We start from the raw sequence: 21,234 nt of genomic DNA, 5'->3' as shown, positions 1-21,234 counted from the left end.
TCCTCAACTTTACCTCATTAGTCGGAGTTGGTTTTTCGTAATTTTTTTGCGACGCAGATAAATGATCTTTTTGTTTCAAGGTAATTTTGGATAATTTGGAACCAGTAAAATTTATCGAAAAAAAAAAACAGAACATACACTGAAATTATATTTTAGTTTATTCCACGAAAACGTATATTTTATATACAAAACCTTTTGTTGTTTTCTGTAACGAAACCAATGCGTAATATATATGAAGGTACTTTCGTCTTTCGTCATAACTGTCAAAATTGTTACAGATTACTATTCGTATACGAAACGAAAGGTTCAAGAAATGAACGCAATTAATCGTACAAACAAACGCTGCATAATGTAAATAGTACGAAAAATTAGTAAGCTTACGCAATAACATATACATTATACGAAATCAAAAATAACAGAACACAAAAATTTCGTTCAAGTAAATACTCGTGCTTCCGTTTTTTTGTTCGTTGTTATCCACGTTCGTATGAAAGTACATTCGTGAATTGTACAAATTATGCGTAAAGTTGCAATTCTATTCGATAAACTGCAGTACGAATGTTCTATACATCCAGCAAAAGTGCTGTACAATCTACGAATTCTATGTTTACGAAATGTGCGTGCAGAAAATAACGAAAAAATATTTTCAGTGTACCTTCAAAAACACAGAAATATGAATTTATTAAAATAAAAAATTCCAAACTGTAAGTTTACAAAGCTACACAGCGAGATCAAGTAACCTCCAAAGATTAACAATTTTAAAACAGCCACCCTGTGCTGTTCCTGAAGCACGCTTATCGGCAGTTTATAAAATATTATTTTTCCTCTCGAAGACCTTGCTCTAAGCTCTAGAAACATCGACCATAGTTGTTAGCGGTATTATTATTAAGCTTACGTAATTGCCGAGGATGCAAGAATCGCTACTTGTTCTATGATTATATTATTACTATGTTGCTATGTTACTATACATGTTGTAATTATCCTAAACTAATGAGGAAACTGAGGCAATTTTTGTCGTATTTTATTCATATTATTTTTTTTCCCTAAATGTTCGATACTAACTACCGCCATGATTTGATACAAGTGAGATGAGAAAATATCGTTGCGTGCTAGAGAGCAAATACGGTTAGCGTAAACTATCTCCTAACGTTAATTGTCTGATCATAATCACTCTCCCATTGCGTCAAACGGAAATGCACTTGTTTCACCTCATAATCGTTTAGAGAAACGTTCAACTAACCGCCAATAGAAGCGAAACCTCCAAGCTGTATAGAATTGGCCATGATTATTTATCATTCCGTTCCCTGCAAACTGAGGCGACTGATAAATTATTCAAGAACAGAGTGGCGTTAGTAAGGCGTAAAACTTCTAAACGAACGGTTCGAAATGTCTTCCGTGCCGGGTGTGGAAAAGCGACCTTCCGTATATGAACAGTACGTTACGACACTGGAACCAAAGTATCGGGAAAATGCGCGTCTGGAGCTGCACGAGGACGATAACACCCGGGGGCCGGCCTTGGCCCAGATGCGTGAGTTCATTGCGAAACATCCGCAAATTATTCGCTGTCGAACCGATTCCGTGTTTTTGCTGCGGTTTCTACGCTCGCAGAAGTTTAATGTTTTGGCTGCCCAAAGGATGCTCGAAAAATGGCTCGAAGCCGGTCACCTTGGTTACGAATTTTTCGTAGAAATCGATCCGTATCGGTTGGAACCATTAATTGACAGAAATATCGTTGTTCCACTGGGTGCTGATAACCAGGGACGGCTGGTACTGGTAACTCGATTTGGTCGGTTTGATAGCAAGACCACCTCACCAGAGGAGCAAACCCGATTGATCAGTCTCTCGTTGGAAACTTATCTGGATACGGAGATTTACCAAGTTACCGGTCTGGTTATCATATTTGACTTTCAAGACGCAACTATGGCCCATTTTGGAATCTGGACGATTCCCAAACTAAAGGTAATCATCAATGCACTGAATGACATTCTAGCATTCAGGATCAAGGAGATACATTCAGTGCAGCTACCCAAGTTTGCCGCAATGATCGCTGATTTCTGTATAGCGGGTCTGTCGGAAAAATTACAGCGTAGGATCAAGGCAAGTGTCTTCACTTTTATAAATTTTTACTAATTATAAGCACAATAAACCTATCAAGGTGTAGCGAATCGTCTATTTCTGGGTTAAGGTTAGTTCCTCGTTTTGTATTAACTTGTTCATAAAAAGCACGGAACAGTCATTCATCTCCAGCGGAAGTCTGTCATCTCAACCATAACTGTGTGACTATTAATGTCTTCGTACCTAGCTGCAAGACCTTGCAATAAAACAGATAAACAGCTTTCTTGATGGTGTGTGCTTATATTTCCCATCAGGCGACGTTGGTCCAATAATGTAAGTATAAACCTTGAACTAGAGAGCAATTTTGCGTACGAAAGTGCGGTTGAAGGTAATCATCGCCGGGTTTTAGTGGCCAGGGTTGCTCGCTCTGCCTGAGCAAATCTGAGTGTTGGAAGAACAAACAAATGGCTCCTTTGTAGTTTCGCCTGTTTCCATCAATGATTGTTGTTTGTTGTTGTTCGTATTGCTTGGTAAAAACATTTGGTGACAGAAATCAGTCAGTTATTTAGTATGGTACAATTGTAATACAACTGGTTTATTATTCCGATATGAGTTTTAATATTTATATCTTATATTAGATTTTGATCAAAAGCGACAATTTCAGTGACGAGAATATAAACCCTGAATAACTAGCAGTATTACGAATAAATGTTCGATATGTTTAAAGAAGAAAAATCTTTGAAGTTACATCAATCGAAAAAAAAACAATTAAAATTGCAGCCGTTACTGGAAAAACACCTTTCAAAATAAATACAAACTGTTTGAAATACATTTAGAAGGATTGAAATTGTATACCTTGATTGGGAGATTGATTATTGTAATAGTTAGTCAAATCAGTTTTATAATTTGAAGTGCTAACAGTGGATAGGGGAATCGGCTAAAATTGATTTTCCGTCCACAGCTGCAAATTCTTTACCAGATCATTGGTGGTGGGGTGAAGCTGATCACCTGAAAATTTGTGTAAAAAAGTTCTAATCAAAAGACACTGATCTTTCAACACTAGTTAATGTGTCCTGAAATACAACTTTTACAAGATTCGCGCATATGACAAAGTTAACCTTTGAATGCCCGGGGTAATTCTATTTATTTTCGAAGAATTTTTCTAACTCCATCAAAACTCAATCGAATTCGGCCGAACAAGTTTCGAAATGCCGAGCAATTATTGAATTGACTTGAAGTAAACTGAGAGCGATTTTTTTTATTCCACGGGGTTAGTGCCAAATTTCGGGTGGAATAAAAAAAACGATTTCGAACTACGATCTAAAGCCTTGCGTTGGTGTGCGTGAGACCATGTGCGATGTAAACATAATGCTGTATTGCTGTCAAAATACTTTTCCCGTATATTTTTCAACTACCGGACTATGTCACCGGACTTTTGCTCGTTCTCGATGGCTTACTGAAAATTGTGATGGAAGCACTTTTGAACTCGAAACCGGAATCCAAATCTAAATCCGATTCCATTAATTCCATAACAAACACATTTGCTGCTGCAATTATTTCTCGTTTGCGTTTCATGATTTCACGGCACAGAGAGACATTTTTCTTTTGTTTTCAGCATCACCCGCGTGTTTTGACCGTTTTGACAGATACGATGTAATAGTATTGGTGAACCCACTCGCAAAACTGACAAAAGTTACAGTGCGAACCTGTCTGTTTTGCAGGCGCTTCCAGGTCAATTCTGGGTCAAATTCAAGCGAATGAAAAAGGGTTTTGACAGCAGTTCGGGTGACTCCAGGTCAAAACGAGGTGAGCTGATGGAATAAAGAAATTCACTATGAAATAAGAGTAAATTACGTTAAATTGAGGAGCTGAGTAAAGGTAAGACAACTTAAGAAGTGTCTCTTTTCCTCTATAAATAAAACAACTGTTCATTTCAATCACTATCCGACCATGTTGAATTTTGTAATCCGATGTATTTTCAGTTCCGTTTTTTTTTCATTCATGAGTGGCTTAAATGACGATTTGCGCCCATTTCCTGCCTGTCTCACTGAAAAATAATTACAAGACTGAAATATCTGAACATCTGCTCTGGTGGTTTTTTTTTGTTTTAAGATTAATCGAATTATCGAAAGTTATTTTGAATATTTCCATGGCAAAATAAAGAACGCATTCTTTATATCATCATCAGTTTACTATTTCTCAGCTCAGATAATTTATTTTTTATTGTGTCCTACTCCTCGTCAGTCCAATAAGATTCCTATTGCTGCAGAGAAACGTCGAAACAATGTGTTTGGTTATTTGTTTATCATTATTAGTGCGCGGTACAATCGGATAAGATGGGGAAAAAGCAAATTTCCGTAGATATTCGTGAACTTATAGTTAATAACCGTCAGGAAGGTCTTCCTTATAGAGAAATTGCTCGAAAATACGATTTAAGTGAAGCAGGAGCACGAAAAATATGTAAAAAGCATGGAGAAATGGGAAGCGTAGCCGATCGGACCAGTAGAGGAAGGAAGCGGAAAACTACAACTAGCGATGATCGCCGAATTTCTCGAGAAGTGGCAAAAAATCCTTTCGCTACCAGCCGAGTGATTCGTGAAAATGCTGATTTAAATATCTCTGAACGAACTGTGCACAGAAGACTACAGGAAATGGGTTATAAGAGTGGATTTGCCCAACGACGACCTTTGATTCGAAAGGTTAACAGGTTTGTTTACTTCGTATTCAGCATACATTTTTGGTTGAGGTTTATTTCTGCAGGATCAAACGCCTCAAATTCGCTCAAAAATACATCGACAAACCGATAGAGCTCTGGAAACAGGTTATCTGGAGCGATTATCATTATTAGTGCGATTATCATTATTATCTGGAGGCCACAAACAACGAGCCTACTGCTATCGGTGTTGATGTCCGATGCTGCTGCCTGCTGCTAGTAAACTGATTTGCTTGAGGAGAAACAGTCTCTTATATAGCCCAAAGAGTGCATTCCCGGCTAACTAGGTACTCCATTCTGTCGTCCTATTTAGGGAATGGCAGCAAGCGACCAATCAAAAATCGACATTTGCGTTTCGACATTGTTCAACAATTTTTAATATTACAATAGTTTGAACAATCAGATTACAATTTTCTGCATTTGGACGGGTGCTTAAATGATTTTCCAATCGATTGCTGCAAAAATGACAGAAATCGGTTGGAAACTGACTGGGTTTAAAACGTTTGAAATTGGACAACTTTTGTGACGCTCTCGATGTTTTCGGTTTTGAAATTGGATCCCTGTATTGAAATTGGATCCCTGTATTGAAATTGGGTCCCTGTAATTGTTGCCGTAAGACGTTTTCTACGTCAAAAAAATTTCGAAAACCGAAATTTCACGTACCATACCCATTACGGACTTGAGACTTTTGTTTGCCGGATGCGCTAGTATTAGGTGGCGGAGCGTCATCCGATCGTTGCCGCTTAACAGCGGCTTGATCTGGTAGGTCAGGCTGGCCGGAGGGTCAAAGGGCGAGCGCTCTGGCTTCATCCCTAGAGTGGCCTTCATTCAGGTATGCCGTGTACCTGCGCTTTTGTGCATTGGAAAGACGCTTCGCTCTCTCCTTGCGGGGAGTAGGCAGATTAAAAGGTACGTCTGCGTCTATCCCTTTTGGGGAATCGAGGATCATGGAGAGAGCTGATGGGCAGCCTTGAAGCGACTCGCTGTCAAGGTCAAACCCTACCTCCATGTCCTGATCGAGTAGTGTTCGTTCAACCACTTTCTCCGTCTCCTTCTGACTATTGTTGTTTTCAAAAATGCTCGTTTCATTTGTGCTGTCAATGTGAATCTCACGAGGAGCTAGGGAAATATAGGTCCGCTGCGTCAGAGTCCCGCTTAACTAGCGAACCTATACTTTAGAGAAATGACAAGACACTCACCGTTAAGGCAACTGTCAACATCAAAACGGGCGAGTTGTATCATTTTGCATTGCCGTTATTCGTTTTGATGTTGACAGTTGCCTTAACGGTGAGTGTCTTGTCATTTCTCTAATGTATAGGTTCGCTACGCTTAACGGAGTAAAGGCAGAAATACAGTGACGCCTTGGATTCGGGATTTCCGTGCATTCGTTTTATGCAATAGCCATGGATAATAGATATTACAACCATCCTCTTTTACAGGAGCTTTGGACCCTCAGCTTTGCTTCTCAATAATTTATGTTCATTCGTACGAGCACTAAATCGATCCACCACAGGCGGAGCTAACAGACGTAATTCTACGTCAAAATCCAAATACGCTTATGAATTCAAACCGAGTTCTGAGTTTGCTTACAAAATGTTGAAATCTGTCACTATAACAATAAGGCCATGGAATCGTTTCACGACGACTTTTAACACGATTGATCTAAAGTTGTTTAGCAATAATTTTCCAAAAACATAAAAACATGATGCAATCAAATATTACCTAATCTCGCATGCGAAGAGAAAATTTTTTGAAGTAGAATACATCTCTCTGGAAGTTCGGCTACATAGGGATGTGAAATGAAAATCTAAAAATGAAAAAAGTGAAAAATATGTCCGATTTCAAACGCTAATAAATCGGTTAGTGTTCTGTGGATTTCCTTCGTTCTTGCAGCAATAGATTGGAAAATCTTCTAAGATTCTTCCCAAAAGAAGATAATTGTAATTGTATTATTCACACTATTGTATTATTGTAAATAGTCAAGCCTTGTCAAAACGAAAAATTTGACCTCTAATTGGTCGTTATATGATTGCTTCCAAAGCACGGTCGACAGAATCATATACTTTGCAATTTAAAATATGCTATTTGGCTTATATAAGAGCCTAATTCAGCCGAAACCGCTCCTAATAGTTCTAGACAGCGACAACAGCAGTCATCCCTTAGCAGCAGCTAAGGGATGCACTGCTACTGCAGTGCAGTGGATACCAGCGATAGCGGATAGCGACCACAGCTGTGGCATAGCAATGGATAGCGCACTAGTTGCAGCGGATCTCAGCATCGATAGAAGCTGGGCCAGCTGATGCAGGGGCAGCGGATACCAATGGCAGTGTGTAGCGGCCACAACTGTGGCATGGTTACGGATAGCGTAGCAGTTGCAGCGGGTATATCTGACCATGAAGCATTTATGCAATAATTGAATGAAAATTGCAATTGCAGCAATCGGCCTTTTACAAGGCTACTAAATGTTTTTGGAAGAACATAATGAATGATTATTAATAAACTGCAACTGAGGTTTGATGCTGCTGCAAATGCACAGAAGTGTGATGATTATTACGATTTGTTGATACTGTGCTTAAAAAGCAGTATATACGAAACAAATCCGATTTCCAACAGAAAAGTACGGCACGTTCTGCTCACGATGCTGAGTCTGTTTTAGAAAATTCACAACACTTTATTAACAAGGGTGTAACGTCTTGAAGAAGACGGTTATAGTTTGACATCACAGCAGAATTTCGACCTTCATACTCATGTCTACCATTGGCAATATCAAACACGGATGCAGATCCATGCGACACGGGGACGGGAACATTTTCTTCTTCCAAACCGCGCAACACGACACAATAAATGTTATTTTGTTGCCTTAATGAGAGCTCTGTTGGTCCGGCTCGACAGAATGTCCACAAGAAATCGTTTTTGTACATCCGTGTTACGAAACTGAGAAAATCTGTAGGAACTGAAAATATAGGCGGGGCTTGAATGAATGAGATGTATTTTTCGTACATTAGTATTACGACATGCGAAATAAAATTTTTCAAACGTTGTAGAATGCTATAACTGGAAATAATTAGGTCACACCTATTTTTCCAGTTCCATCATTTCACAAGGTTCGAAAATTTTACGTTCGTTTATTTACTAGGAAAAAAAAGACTGACACGCAAGCAGCCGGGTTATCTTTCTTGTAAAAGTATTCTACTTCAACCTTGCAGTCGTAGCTTTGCACACAACCCTCCTGTGATTTTAAGATAAATAACATTAGTATTACTGAAACTAAGAGTATAACAAAATTCTACAGGATCACGCGATGCAATGCTCTAGATAATCAACTACTGTGAGCTGAGCTCGAACGATTGGCTTTTGTACTGAAAAACCATTTTAGGAATCAATACTATAATACAATCATACTGGGCACTCGCACCCGTGGTACCTGGATGTTGAGTTTTCATAGCTTGTGAACTATTTTGAACGCGGAACGCAAGTCTCAACTAAAAGCCATAAATTTTGCGTATATCGGGAATATCGTGAGAAAAGAACCGATCTAATTTTAAAATCTCTAAAATTTTGTTTATGAAACCGACCGTTATGAGAAAGTTTTTCGTTTGAAAACGCAATTCCCAAATATGTGTTGGAAAAATGGAAAACTTTGCAGAAAAAAGAAACTCAAATCAGAACGATTCGCTGACTCCATTTTCACTGTTCTGGATCAAAGTAGAAGTTTCATTTAGAATTCTCACTAATTACATTATTATTTTTCGCACGGAAAAAGCTTTTTCACTCAGCCTTTCGTAGAACTAAAACGCGCAAAATACCTAGTTGGCATCATTCTCCTCCTTTCCTAGCCCTAAGTATTTCTTTTGAATATTTTGAATAAAGTTTAGGAAGCTTCAGCAATCCTTCATACATTACCTTTACTTTTAGGATAAGATTTTTGTAATACGGTCATCACCATTTTCTTATTATTGATTGGAAATTATGGAAAAAAATTAAAGTCCCTAAAGCAGTACTTTATAGTGAGATTCTTAGCAGTTGACATCATATGGTCATATAAAAACAAAGTCTCGAGATGCGAACGTTAGAAAACGCTATAATTCTAATACAACTGGTAAAATAGCCAACAATTAATTTCAGCTCCTAATTCTCAAGCCAACCAAACCAAATGTTCAACTATTAACAAAACAGAAGCAATTCTCATGCAGTTCCTAATTTAACCCATGGGCGACCTTATTTCAATCAATAAATTTAATCGTTGAACGCTCAAGTCGATTGGCATAGATCTGCATTTAGGGTTTTTTTTTGTCTCCTATACAACCAAAATGACGAAAATGGACATACTAAATCGCTTTGATAATTTTTTTTTGAATCATAACCATCCAGGAAGGACTACTTTATCGAAACCAAATTTGATTGATCATATCGATGATAACAAACCCAACAAATCCTAAACCCAAACAAACGCTTCGTATCGAATAACATGAGGTCCGATTGTCTCACCGTATCATCCACGCTCATAATCCATGAGCATATCTACTGTGTGGTATCAACTAAGCCAGAGTCGTTGAGTCGATTATGTTGCTCTGATTGCAAGTGCAGCACAGGTAGGCAAATTCACCGCAACTAATCAACCACTCTTGTGGTATCAATTAGCTCGTTATTTGGTTAAACGATATCCGACAGCCTCGCAAGCGGGGCGCCGCCGGTTCCGTGGGAGGCAGGGGAGATCTGACCAAAAGCATTGTTAACCACTACGTACAGCATACTACTGTTGCCGTTACCGCTCAAGCCAGACCGCTTCGGTGGCGTCCACTTTCGTATGCAGCGGTTAGTCTCATTTTACGCGTTCCAAACCTCAGACGTCAGCTACGTGATTCCCGAGAAAGACTCGCCAGCGCGCGACCAAATTAATCGTATAGTCCACGGCTCCTACTACTTTTTTGACTTAGCCAAAGTGTCAGTCGAGCGCTAAAACGTGAAAACAAAATCGAAAAAACCGGACTTTTCTGCTATGCATTCGAGCGATTATTGAAAGTTACGTAAATCAACTCGCTCATTGCAACAGAAAAAAAGGATTAAAACTCGAGCAGTTTCCGACTATGGTCGGATATAGTTGAGCACTGATTTTGGTGAAATCAAAATCCCACCTGTCCAATCGGCCAAGCTGGTTTATGACCAACAAAGCTTCGTCAGTTACACGAACTCACAAGGGCCTGCAAATGAACCATGATCGGCTGCAAGTGGACTATCCTGGGCTTTACAATCATAGCGTTGTTTCTTGCTATAGTGACAGTTCATTGTGGTTCCTTCGAGTCAGGATCAACTAATAACAGGGCTCTGATGAAGAGCCAACGACAAGGATTGCTTCCGATCGAGATCAACGTACCGGATTTGATCAACGGTATCCTGTCAGCGTTTCGCTTCCTGTGGAGTCGTTTCCAGTCCATTTTCGGACTTCCCAGTACGACCGAGATCATTGGCGCTAAGGATCCTCCTCTGCCGTTCAAACCGTCCCCAGCACTGCAAGCCGTCCCAATGGCACCGGAAGACGATATCGTCAAGTTACCGGTCAAAATGGTATCGATCGAGGTCGATGACCCCGTTCGGGATCCGTTGAAATACCAAAGCACTCGCATCCGACCAATAGTTCCGACCACTAAGAAACAAAAGAAAAGGAAGAAAAGTGAACTAGACATTGTCTGGAAGCTGATTGCCATGGAAGATGGATGGCTTTAGAACGCAAGTGTGAAATGTGAGAAAAGACTGTGTAAATATTCGGTAGAAAGTAAGAATTATTATTTATTGACCTAATTTATACGTTGCTAAGTGGAAATAAAAAGATGCCAGTGTTCGGAAATAATTCGGTGAAACAAATGTATGATTTTTACTGAGTGAAAGAAAAAATGGACTGGTGAAATACTTGATTGTTTGTAGGTTAGAAAGCTCGAATTGTTTAATTACGAACTTTATTTTGAAAACCCCCCGTTTTCAATCATCGAGCTTCGCAGACATTATTTTGCAAAATATTTTATTTTAATAAGTAAAATGGTAATATGTTTTGAAATAGTAAACTTTTTCAAATTTAAAGGCGTCCGGAATGGTTCGAATAAATTTGTAATCGGAATCTGTAAAACATTTCAATCCCCAGCTTTTTATAGTTCACTAGAGTTATAGTATCCGTAATGGTAATCCAAAAAGTGATTGGAACAGAATTTTTAATTGTCTCGTTACCCAACTAGTCAACTCTCGACTTATTGATTAAATGGTAGCATTGAAATGTGAAAGGGATTGAATGTCAAGTTTAAGACTGTATATAGTGCCTTCACAATCAATTACCAGCAAAGTAAATCAAGTGAAATGATGTTTAATTCACTGCTCTGTTTTTATTCCACAGAGAAGCTGTGTATAGTTATCACATTGCTAAAACTGGCGGTAATTGATCATCATTTTCTTTATTGACCTTCCTTACTTTTGTTGCACGCAAACAATAATAATAGAGAATAAATTTTAGTTTTTCGTCGGCCATAACAGCGACTTCAGTGTCATAACCCAAAGCGTACATAATTTTGTAGAGTTCAAAGCTTTATATAATGCTGTAATAAATTGTTAATGTAAGCTTCATAAAACTGTACTTCATTAGTGTTTATTCATTGCTTTAGTAGTTTTAGTTTCTACGCATACTTTTTTTCTCTTTTATGTCATGTGAAACTACTCGACCACAGATTTTCAGCTGCAGAACGATAATAAGAATACCGTGGATTCAAATTGGTGAATATTATTGCAGAACTATTCCAAAAGTGAAAAAAGAATGCATAAATTCAAGTTGAAAAACGATTGTATCGTGAAATTTATCACGGTTTTCGGTTGATCAACACGCTACCATCTATTATGTTCAACGTGTCGGCCTTTGGGCTTGGTCTTCTTTAAGGGATTCAAAATTGTATCGTTTTTCGTTCGGCATACAAAGCTTTACGAGCTTAGCTTTGTCATAGCTATCAACAGATTCTCTTCTAGGATTCCATTTTGGTTCGTGTTATTACCCCTTATAATGACACCAAGATCGAATCCATGTTTTTGCTCAATAGTAATATTTCAAAAAATCATAGCCAAAGTTGGATGGTGCGACACCACATTGATGTTGTGAGAAGTTAGCAAAACTTGATTAATTTTAAAACCAGTATAGCGAATGTATTATGTTCATAACGCATTTAAGGGGTAATAACCACCAAAAGAAATTTTTTCTTGTCATTTTTTTATTGATTTAAATCATGCTAAAACTATCCTAGAATCATAATCTACATGGCCTAAGTACTGATCTAAACTCAAAATTGGTTTAGATCAATTTTTATCGAACAACTTTTTTTTAAGGATGTTTGTTTTCTTTTTCGATTTCGAGGCTTTGTAAACTAGTAGAAGTTAACTACGATCGATATCATGTTTAAAATTAAAAGTATAGAGGTCACTGCATCAAGTATCGACCGAAATAGCGTCTCTACAGCACGTGTTTACTCACTATTTACCTTTGTTTAGTCGATCAGCTGTTCTCGTTGTGTACGTTATTTGTTTGAGTTTTTCTATACTTTTTAACTGTGAGTTATATTCAAAAGTACTTGAATATGGGTGACAAGTTTGAGTTATACGTGAGATCGGACGCCAACTACGTCGAAATCGCTGGGCATCGCATGTCTGATATCGCGAAAGAAGCTAGGCACAGCTTTACATCAGATAAAAAAAAGGAATAAGGGGGAAATAAAGCTCAGGAAGGACAACTTTACGGCGCAGGGATAGCTGACTGAAAGTAAAAAATATTAGGGGCTTTATTATTGCGATTCTTAAGATTTATAGCATTTTAAAACTTTAAACGCGTTTTTCTCAAAACCATGTTTTCAAAATTGGCGGTCAGGGGTGCAGACGGCTTTTTAAAACCCCTCTAAATATAGTTAAGTTTTTGTTAACTACCAACTTATAATGGCTTCAAATGGTTAGTTGACAACTTGGAAGGAGCGTCAAACTTAGCTCCGGTCCTCACAAGTTCCTATCTCACGCCTCCACGAGTCATATGATACAATAGACTACCAGTTGAAACACGGACACAACTGGTTGGCGTTGCCTGGGAAATGTTGTCATCCGACAATAGCTAAGTGAGAATATGCGATGCGATCGTTGGCTCGGTAACCATAACTCGACGCTAGCGGGAATTGCTTCGCCAACCTGAGCGCTAGGTTAAGGGCTAGGTTCTAGGTTCTTCAACTACAGCATCATCAACGTGCACTGTCCACACGAGAGGAAGAGCCGACGATGATAAAGAAGCGTTCTATGCGCAGCTGGAGCAAGTGTATGATAGCTGTCCGCAACGGGACGTTAAGATCGTCATCGGTGATATGAACGCTTAGATAGGACGGTAGGCAATGTACAGACCGGTGATCGGGCCGAATAGCCTGCACGCCACATCAAATGATAACGGCCAACGAGGTGTGAACTTTGCAGCCTCGCGCGGTATGGTAGTCAGAAGTACCTTCTACCCCGCAAAGACATCCACAAAGCCACCTGGAGATCACCTGACTTACAAGTGGAAAACCAAATCGACCACGATCTAATCGACGGTAAATTATTCTCAGCCGTCATCAACCTTCGCACCTACCACAGTGCGAATATTGATTCATTACCTTGTTGCAGTATGCATGCGCTCAAAACTTTCGACGGTGCGAAACACGCGTCAAAGTCGCCCACCGCGACCAAACATCGGGCAACTACGGAACGCCTCGGTTGCACGGGAGTACGCGCAGCAGTTGGAAGCAGTATTACCAACGGAAGAGCAGCTTTGCGCAGCTACTCTTGAAGATGGCTGGAGGGACATTAGTATTGGTGTAGCGGCGCTTGGTACTATGGCTCCGAACAGGAGAAACGACTGGTTTGACAACAGTGCAAACAGTTAGTGGAAGAGAAGAATGCAGCACGAGCGAGAATGCTACAACACCAAACGAGGGGGAACGTGGAGCGCTACCGACGCGCACGGAACAGGCAAAACTCGGTCTTACGGAAGGAAAGCGCCAGGAGTGCGAATGACACACGAAGTTCTACGAGAAACTGAACAGTTCCCGCAAAGGCTATGTGCCACAAGCCGACATGTGCAGGGCAACCTTCTCACGAACAAGTGTGAGGTGATTGACAGGTGGAAGCAGTACTACGATGAGCATCTAATGGCGATGTAGCAGAGGACGACGAAGGAGTGGTAGTAGATCTCGGTGTACGCGCAGATGACGACAGAATTCGGCCGGCTGAAAAACAATGAAGCCGCTGGAGCTGACCATCTCCCCAGCGAGCTGTTAAAACACGGTGGTGAATCACTGGCTAAGGCACTACACTGGGTTATTGCCGAGATTTGGGGAGAGGAGATAGTACCGGAGGAGTGAATGAAGGGTACAGTGTGCCTCACCTACAAAAAAGGCGGACAAGTTGGTTTGGTGCAATTACAGTGCAATCACGCTGCCTACAAGATACTGTCTCAAATTGTACGCCGTCGTCTATCACGGGATCGTCTTTAGCGAGATTGATGGGTGCCCACGCCACCACGGACCAAATATCCGCCGTACGGAGAGTTCTACAGAAATGCCGTGAATATAACGTGCCAAAGACACCAGCAGAGAAATTCGTCGACGCCTTATGGCAGGAAATCTTTGGACTCGGAAGGACGCTCCGCTCGAATAAAATCCACCGCCGCACGAAGTTAACCATCTACAAAACACTGATCAGACCGGTAGTCTTCTACGGCCACGAAACCTGAACCATGCTCGTGGAGGTCCAATGTGCCCTTGGGGTTTTTGAACAGAATGCTGCGTACCATCTGTGGTGGAGTGCAGCTGGAAGATGGATCATGACGGAGACGGATGAACCACGAGTTGCATCAGCTGCTGGGAGAACCACTCATCGTACAAACGGCGAAAGTCGGGAGACTACGGTGGGTTGGGCATGTCGTTAGGATGTCGGACGACTACCCGGTGAAAATGGTTCTTGATAACGACCCGACTGGAACGAGGTGACGGGGCGCGCAGCGAGCAAGGTGGCTCGATTAAGTGGAAGACGACCTGCGGGGCGTCCGCAGACGACATGGCTGGCGAGCTGCAGCCATGGACCGAATGGAATGGAGACGACTTCTTCGAACAGCAAAGGACACTTCGGCCTGGAGCTGACTGGTAAGGTAAGTAAGTAACTTACAATGGGTTTGTGTGTAGGTGGCCGGCCGGCTGCTGGATCTGCCTCGGATGATGACTCGGGGTGCAGGTTTTAGCTGGCGATCTGCTTCGGGTAACTGGTTGGGCTGGTTCTGTCGGGTGAACGGTGGGTGAAATTCACTCGTTCACTCTCGCCGCAGTGCTGCTGCATTGCTTGGCGGTACTCTCGGAGGTGGAACGGCTGCTGCTTTCGGGGTATGCTACGGTGACTGCTGCTTTTGGAAGGCAACGGTGGATGTTCCTTCTACTCGTGCACTACCATGTGGGTTCTTCGTCCAGTTGTTCGTGGTTGCTGCCCATGTGTGGGTGGTTAGTCGTCCCGGTGAAAATTCAGGACAGTTGTCCAATGGATGGTAATACCGCAGTTCTTCCTCTGGCACCGCGTGCTATCCGCTTTTGTCGAGCCAATACCCAATGGGTCTGATTGAGGGAGGGAAATGGCTGGGCATAGAACACTATCGCTGCAGGCTCGATCGGACAATTTCGTAATTAGGATTTACCTGATTGCCGTGAATTTGAATTGCGCTTTAGTAATATGCGCAGTCCTTTCACTTTGAACACTGCCACAGGTTTTAAAAACTTTAATTTAGTCTTCTGTACTTTTTTTTCTTCATCTGAAGTCTTCTTCTCTTTTAATTTTGTCATCCCGTATTTCTTTATCCTCTTTTCTGGCAGATCTATTAGGTGTAAGTGTTTTGTGTGAACCCTGATATTTAGTGTTATGTTGGTACAATTTTCAATTTGACTGTTAGCCGTCGATCATCCTACTAACCTTATTTTAATCTTTTCTCCTAAATCTACTTGATTATTCATTTGACATGCTTCGATTAGACTTCAAAAGATGCATCAAAACGTAAAAATGCAAAGCTTGCTATGTTTTTTCCAAGATCCGCTATTGATTAACATGACATAAAAGAACTTACGTTAAAGTTGTTTTGTTCCATGATTTTATGAGTTTCTGCAAATTTCTGTAAGAAATTTTAAATGCGGTGTGTGCAGAGCCCGTGGAATGTGTTGGAAAAATTGATAGAAACCTAATTATCATAAAATAAAGCTGTAACATATAAAAAATGAAGTTCTGACGTTGTTTTAAAAGTTCAGTGAGAATTTCAGAGGTATAGTGGTACGACAAAAAAGATAGCTCAGTAAGATTCAGAAATAGCTACCTAGTGTCTTCAGCAAAGTTTTTTGTTATATTATTTTGAAAAACTTTTCCAAAAACGGTGATGAAAAGTATTGATTTTTTAGAAAACAAGTGAGATAAAATATACTTATATATATAATTGGTAAAATCGATGACTCAATCATTCTCGCCGAAATTTATCTTTACTCTTCTTCGGCGATGTTTTTGGGAATTTTGGCTTCAACATTACAACTAAGACATTTCAATACCGACTTTCTTCAAAACGATAATTACACGTTGCTTGTTTGAAATTTGAATGTTAGTTTTGTAATCAACCGCGTTCGTAACGTTGCATGGACTGAAGCAGGGGGATGCGCTCTCTAACTTACTATTCAACATCGCCCTTGAAGGTGCAGTACGAAGAGCAAACGTGGGAAAACCGGTACGATCATCGCGAAATCTCACATGCTTCTTGGTTTTGCGGACGACATCGATATCATCGGTATCAACGTACCTTTCAAGAGGGAAGCAGCGAGATTGGGACTTGTCATTAACTCTGCCAAATCGAAGTACATGGTAGCTGGCAGGGAGCGTGGGAGTCCCCGTGGTGTTGGTGCTGAGGTGGAGATAGATGGGGAACGATTTGAAGTGGTTGACGAATTCGTTTATCTTGGTACGCTTGTGACATGTGACAACGATATGAGCCGTGAAGTGAAACGACAAGTTGCAGCTGCGAACAGGGCTTTCTACGGACTGCGTAACCAGCTAAGGTCCCGTAGTTTGCAAACTCGCACAAAACTAGCACTGTATCGGACGCTGATACGAATCACGAGTTGTACCAGGAATACAAACATGCTGATAATGGGCAGGCTTTAATGGGCTGGACATGTAGCCGGAGTGCCTGACGAAAGAGCCGCCAAAACTATCTTCAGTAGAGAACCAGTAAGAGGCTGTCGACTCCGTGGTAGGCCTCGCACGCGGTGGATGTGCGCGGTGGAAGAAGATGCACGATCTGCTTGTGTACGAGGATACTGGAGAACGGCTGCCCAAGACAGAAGAAGCTTCGTTCGGCCCTAGACCGGTGAACGGTCCGTTAGTTAACAAAGTAAAGTAAAGTATTTTTTTTCCTGTGTGGACTCATCAGATCAGATCAGATTAGATCTATTGTGATATTGCCCAGGTGTTTTTCTGTACTCCGCACTTCATATTATTGGCAGTAGTACTATTGAAGTAAGTGATACGCTTATCATTCATATCCGTGCGTGTGTGTGAGATTTACCTTTCCGTTTCAAGCTTACTACTCTACTTAGTCCATCCTAACCTTCCATACTTAGTCCATTCTAAGAATATTTATATCTATATAATTTTATTATAACAGGGACTTATTTTTGTTAGAAGGAGAGTCAACAGAGGTACTGTAGAATTCAGATTAAAGGAAGGTTACTTGGTGGGAAGCCTGAGAATAAACCCAGAATAAACACAGTAAAGAAACGCAGTAGAACAATTAGCTTAACAAAAATGCTTATATTTGGAGTAAAATTATATAGGGTATTGGCTCTATTATCGTCAGGTTTTCCCAATTAGCCTCCCGGACGATGAAACGAAGTCATAGAGAACCAATCTCTTGCGGGAATATGCTCTACATTATGAAGAACCATCATGCAAGAAATTGAGGGGGGACCCTACTCTGGAAAGTTGAAGAATAACGGTAAATAAGGTAAAGCTTTCGGGTGTTTCGGCTAAGGTATATTTAAAGATGTTTTTTATATGTTGTGAGTGCAAAAAAGTGAGTATCACGCTGCAAATATAGTGAGTATCACGCTCACGGCAGCGTTTTTCTCGAAACCATGTTTTTTTTCTAATGGGACATTTTTCTCAGCATCTATTGAACCGATTTAGCTAAAATTTTGTTTTAGAGTGTAAAATGGATTATTTAACTTGTTACATAGCCGTTTATTGGTACCTGAATTTTTAATTTTTTTATGATTTTTCGAATGGTGATTTTTCATGGAAAAAAATGTTTATTTAATCTAAGAAAAGTATCCAGAAAAAATATATACCGGAAGTCGACTGCAAACTAATAGAGAATGGCAATTTAAAACATAACACCGGTTCAGTCTCAAGAACTGATTGAATACCCTAGTTATTGATTCTACTAATAACTAAAGGACAAACTTCCTTTCTGATGGTAAACTTTTAAGAAACAGATGTGTTTCCGTTAAATTTTGTAGCTCAAAATCGTGTCCGGATTTAAAACATTCAAGAACATTGATGCTTTGTGAAAGAATCAATCCACCCTATTCACTGCTTAATGCTTACCAATCCTGCACGCTAAATATAGAGCCTAACTCACACTAAAACTCTTTCCATTTCATCCACTCGTTATCGGTATACTGTAATCGATGATCGAAGCGATTTATTTCGCGCTACATCATAATCGCCTCTGGTTCCGCGTTGCTGATCATCGGAACAGCACAACAAGAAACACCGTTACAAGTGTAATTCATCGTACACTGTTTACAAACAGAGTGCACATTTTCCAATCGAGCAAGCACCGAAACGCATATACATAAATGCTAATGAATGCTCTGCTGTCGCCCCATGCGTCCGAGTGTTGGGTCTTCATTAGCCATTTGTTATCCAGAGCGAAGAAAAAAATGCATTTTTGCTAATTAATCATCGAAAGTAAGTCAAATATTTTGTTTTGAGAGACAACTTCCGTATACGTTATTGAGGCTTGTACGTTGTGCAAGTAATAGGATCCCACATAAAATAGATAACAAGAGCTGTTAGTGTAGTACCCAAGCGTGGAAACTCATCGCATCGCAAATACCGCGAAGGTTAATGCCATCGTCGTAATATTGAAGGTTTTGCATATGCGTTTGGTCAAGCACCTGATTTGTTTTATCGTTTCCCCTCGATGCGGTAAATTTAAAGTTTCTTTCGTAAAAATACAAATTTCATTAAAATTGTCATACAGAAGCCCCTTGTTAACCAGCGACTTCTAGTTCCAGCATCCTGCTGTAAAAGCAGTCGACACCTGTAGTAATGCAATGCAAAACCAAAACTTTCTACAAGCAATTGACATCACGAAACCAAAATTCCCGCTGTATGTCTGTCTCCTTTAGTTTGTGCGGTTCGGAAAGTTCATCCACATTTGCATTCAACAGAATCGCAAGATCAATCGAAAATATAAAACGAGCTAAAAATGTGCCGCGCAGCGGTGAAATGGCACGCACAATGCAAATATTAACACATGATCTTCACGTTCGGTCTGCATTTTTCATTAACGACGGAAAGTTGTAAAATTTTGTGCCGGAGGAAGAGATAAAAACAAACGTTTCACTGATTGAACAGGGCCATGAATTTAGTTCATGACTATTGAGCATAATGCGGTATGTCAAAAGAATAGCTGAAAATATTTAGATCAGAAAATCACTTCATCAGCCGCTCGTTAGATGAATTGATCTTGACCTAGGCCCGAGATTTGGATGGTTTCTTGTTGGTGGTCTCTCTTAGCTACTGGTGGTATAGCTGAAACACCTCGATGGGCATTCATGGTCATTACCTCTTCAGCCGACCACACCTCGAAACCGTGATGGATCCTAATCGAAATAATATTGGCTCCCGCAAAAATCTCTCCTCATCGTATTTAGGTATTTGAGCATCTTCACGGCTCGTTCAAGCATTCTTCGTTTGTAATCGACCGAGGAGGTGAGGTGAGATATTTGTTTAGCCTAAAAAAGCGCAGAATGAGAGCTTTGAACATAAGAAGAGAAAAACAAACAAACCCACACGTTCGCCAACGAAAGACGGCAGCGGTGTTCGCCGGAAGGTACGGCATACGGTAACTATCGTTCGATAATTCATGACCAGTTCCCTTGATGAGGTATGACTTTTACAGTGTAATGCTTCGCGGGCTAAATATGCTGCGGTGCGGATGTTGTGTTTATATGCAGTACAATTTGGCGGCTGGGGGTTTTTGGCAAATGCAGTGAATTATCAAATTTTTCTCAGGTTATAAACTATATTAATTTTGACCTTTTAAAATTCGTTTGACGCTTTAATGTGTTTATAAAACTCGTCGTTGATTTTAAACTTTACCAGACATGCACTTTTCATAGTGGACCGAATCCTTATAGTGGACCACCCGCCTGAAACTCTGGGTTCATTATCATTCGTTCACACGCACACTCGGTTCTAGCCTGGCTCCGGCCATCATCTCGAGAAACCACATATGACAATCAGTGCATAAAATGTACGAGGTACCCAGGCATGTTGATCAAAAAAAAAAATAAAAAAAAAAACAGGACGGGTCGGGTACGGGTTGGGTACCGGCAATTTCGGCGTTTTTTTCTATCGGGTACGGGTCGGGTACGGGTAGTTAGAATAAATATTTTTCGGGTTCGGGTCGGGTACGGGTATTTTAAACAAACCAGACTTCGGATTCGGGTCGGGTACGGGTTTGAAAATTTTCGATGAGTCGGGTACGGGTCGGATACGGGTAACAAATTTCCCATACCCGACCATCTTTAGTCGTCAGTATACAAAAAAGGCGTTTGTTGAATAAAAATAATCCAAACGACATTTACAGTTTTTATATATAAGGATGCACTCGTGCGCGGTAGATTACAGTTAAGGAGGCGGGGGTGGTTGGTATTGGTCTTGAATGATCCAAATCTTGTCCACGTTGTATATCAATGGTTCCCTACTTTCAAGGGCAAGAAACATTTCCTTAAATGAGTTAAAATATAGAAAAAATATCAGATGTCCAAAATGTATGCAAGAATATCTCAGGTGTCCAAAATATATTTTGGACAATGTCCACAATATATTTTGCCTGTCCAAAATATATTTAGAATTCCTTTCGAAAATTATGTTCTATTAGAAACATCTCCTGATAATATTGTGGGGTGTCATGCTCATTTGATTAATGATACTTGTGGTATTGTTTGCGTGCTTTCAGACAGGGATGCCACATATACAGATTTTTTTGTATTTTACAGATTTTTGAACTGAAAAAGCACTTCCACGAGAAATCACTGGGATGTTGGAGAAAGGGCAAGGTACACAGCAGGGTTCGTTTTGGTAAACGATGCGCTGGTTTCGAGTGTCGGGTTCTT

At 40.3% G+C, this 21,234-nt stretch overlaps 1 protein-coding gene across 1 annotated transcript; it reads left to right on the top strand.

Moving 5' to 3' along the window:
• The first annotated feature begins 1,317 nt into the window (after window positions 1-1,317).
• LOC129719683 (clavesin-1-like) lies at window positions 1,318-2,130 on the top strand. Its single transcript, XM_055671074.1, has one exon. The coding sequence runs from the start codon at window positions 1,387-1,389 to the stop codon at window positions 2,128-2,130; it is 744 nt and encodes a 247-aa protein (XP_055527049.1). The 5' UTR covers window positions 1,318-1,386.
• Window positions 2,131-21,234: the final 19,104 nt, after the last annotated feature.

The sequence above is a fragment of the Wyeomyia smithii genome, chromosome 2, assembly GCF_029784165.1.
Source record: "Wyeomyia smithii strain HCP4-BCI-WySm-NY-G18 chromosome 2, ASM2978416v1, whole genome shotgun sequence".
Taxonomy (NCBI): Eukaryota; Metazoa; Arthropoda; class Insecta; order Diptera; family Culicidae; genus Wyeomyia; species Wyeomyia smithii.
Note: the sequence above shows the minus strand (reverse complement) of the source record. Positions and strands in the feature narration are given on the sequence as shown.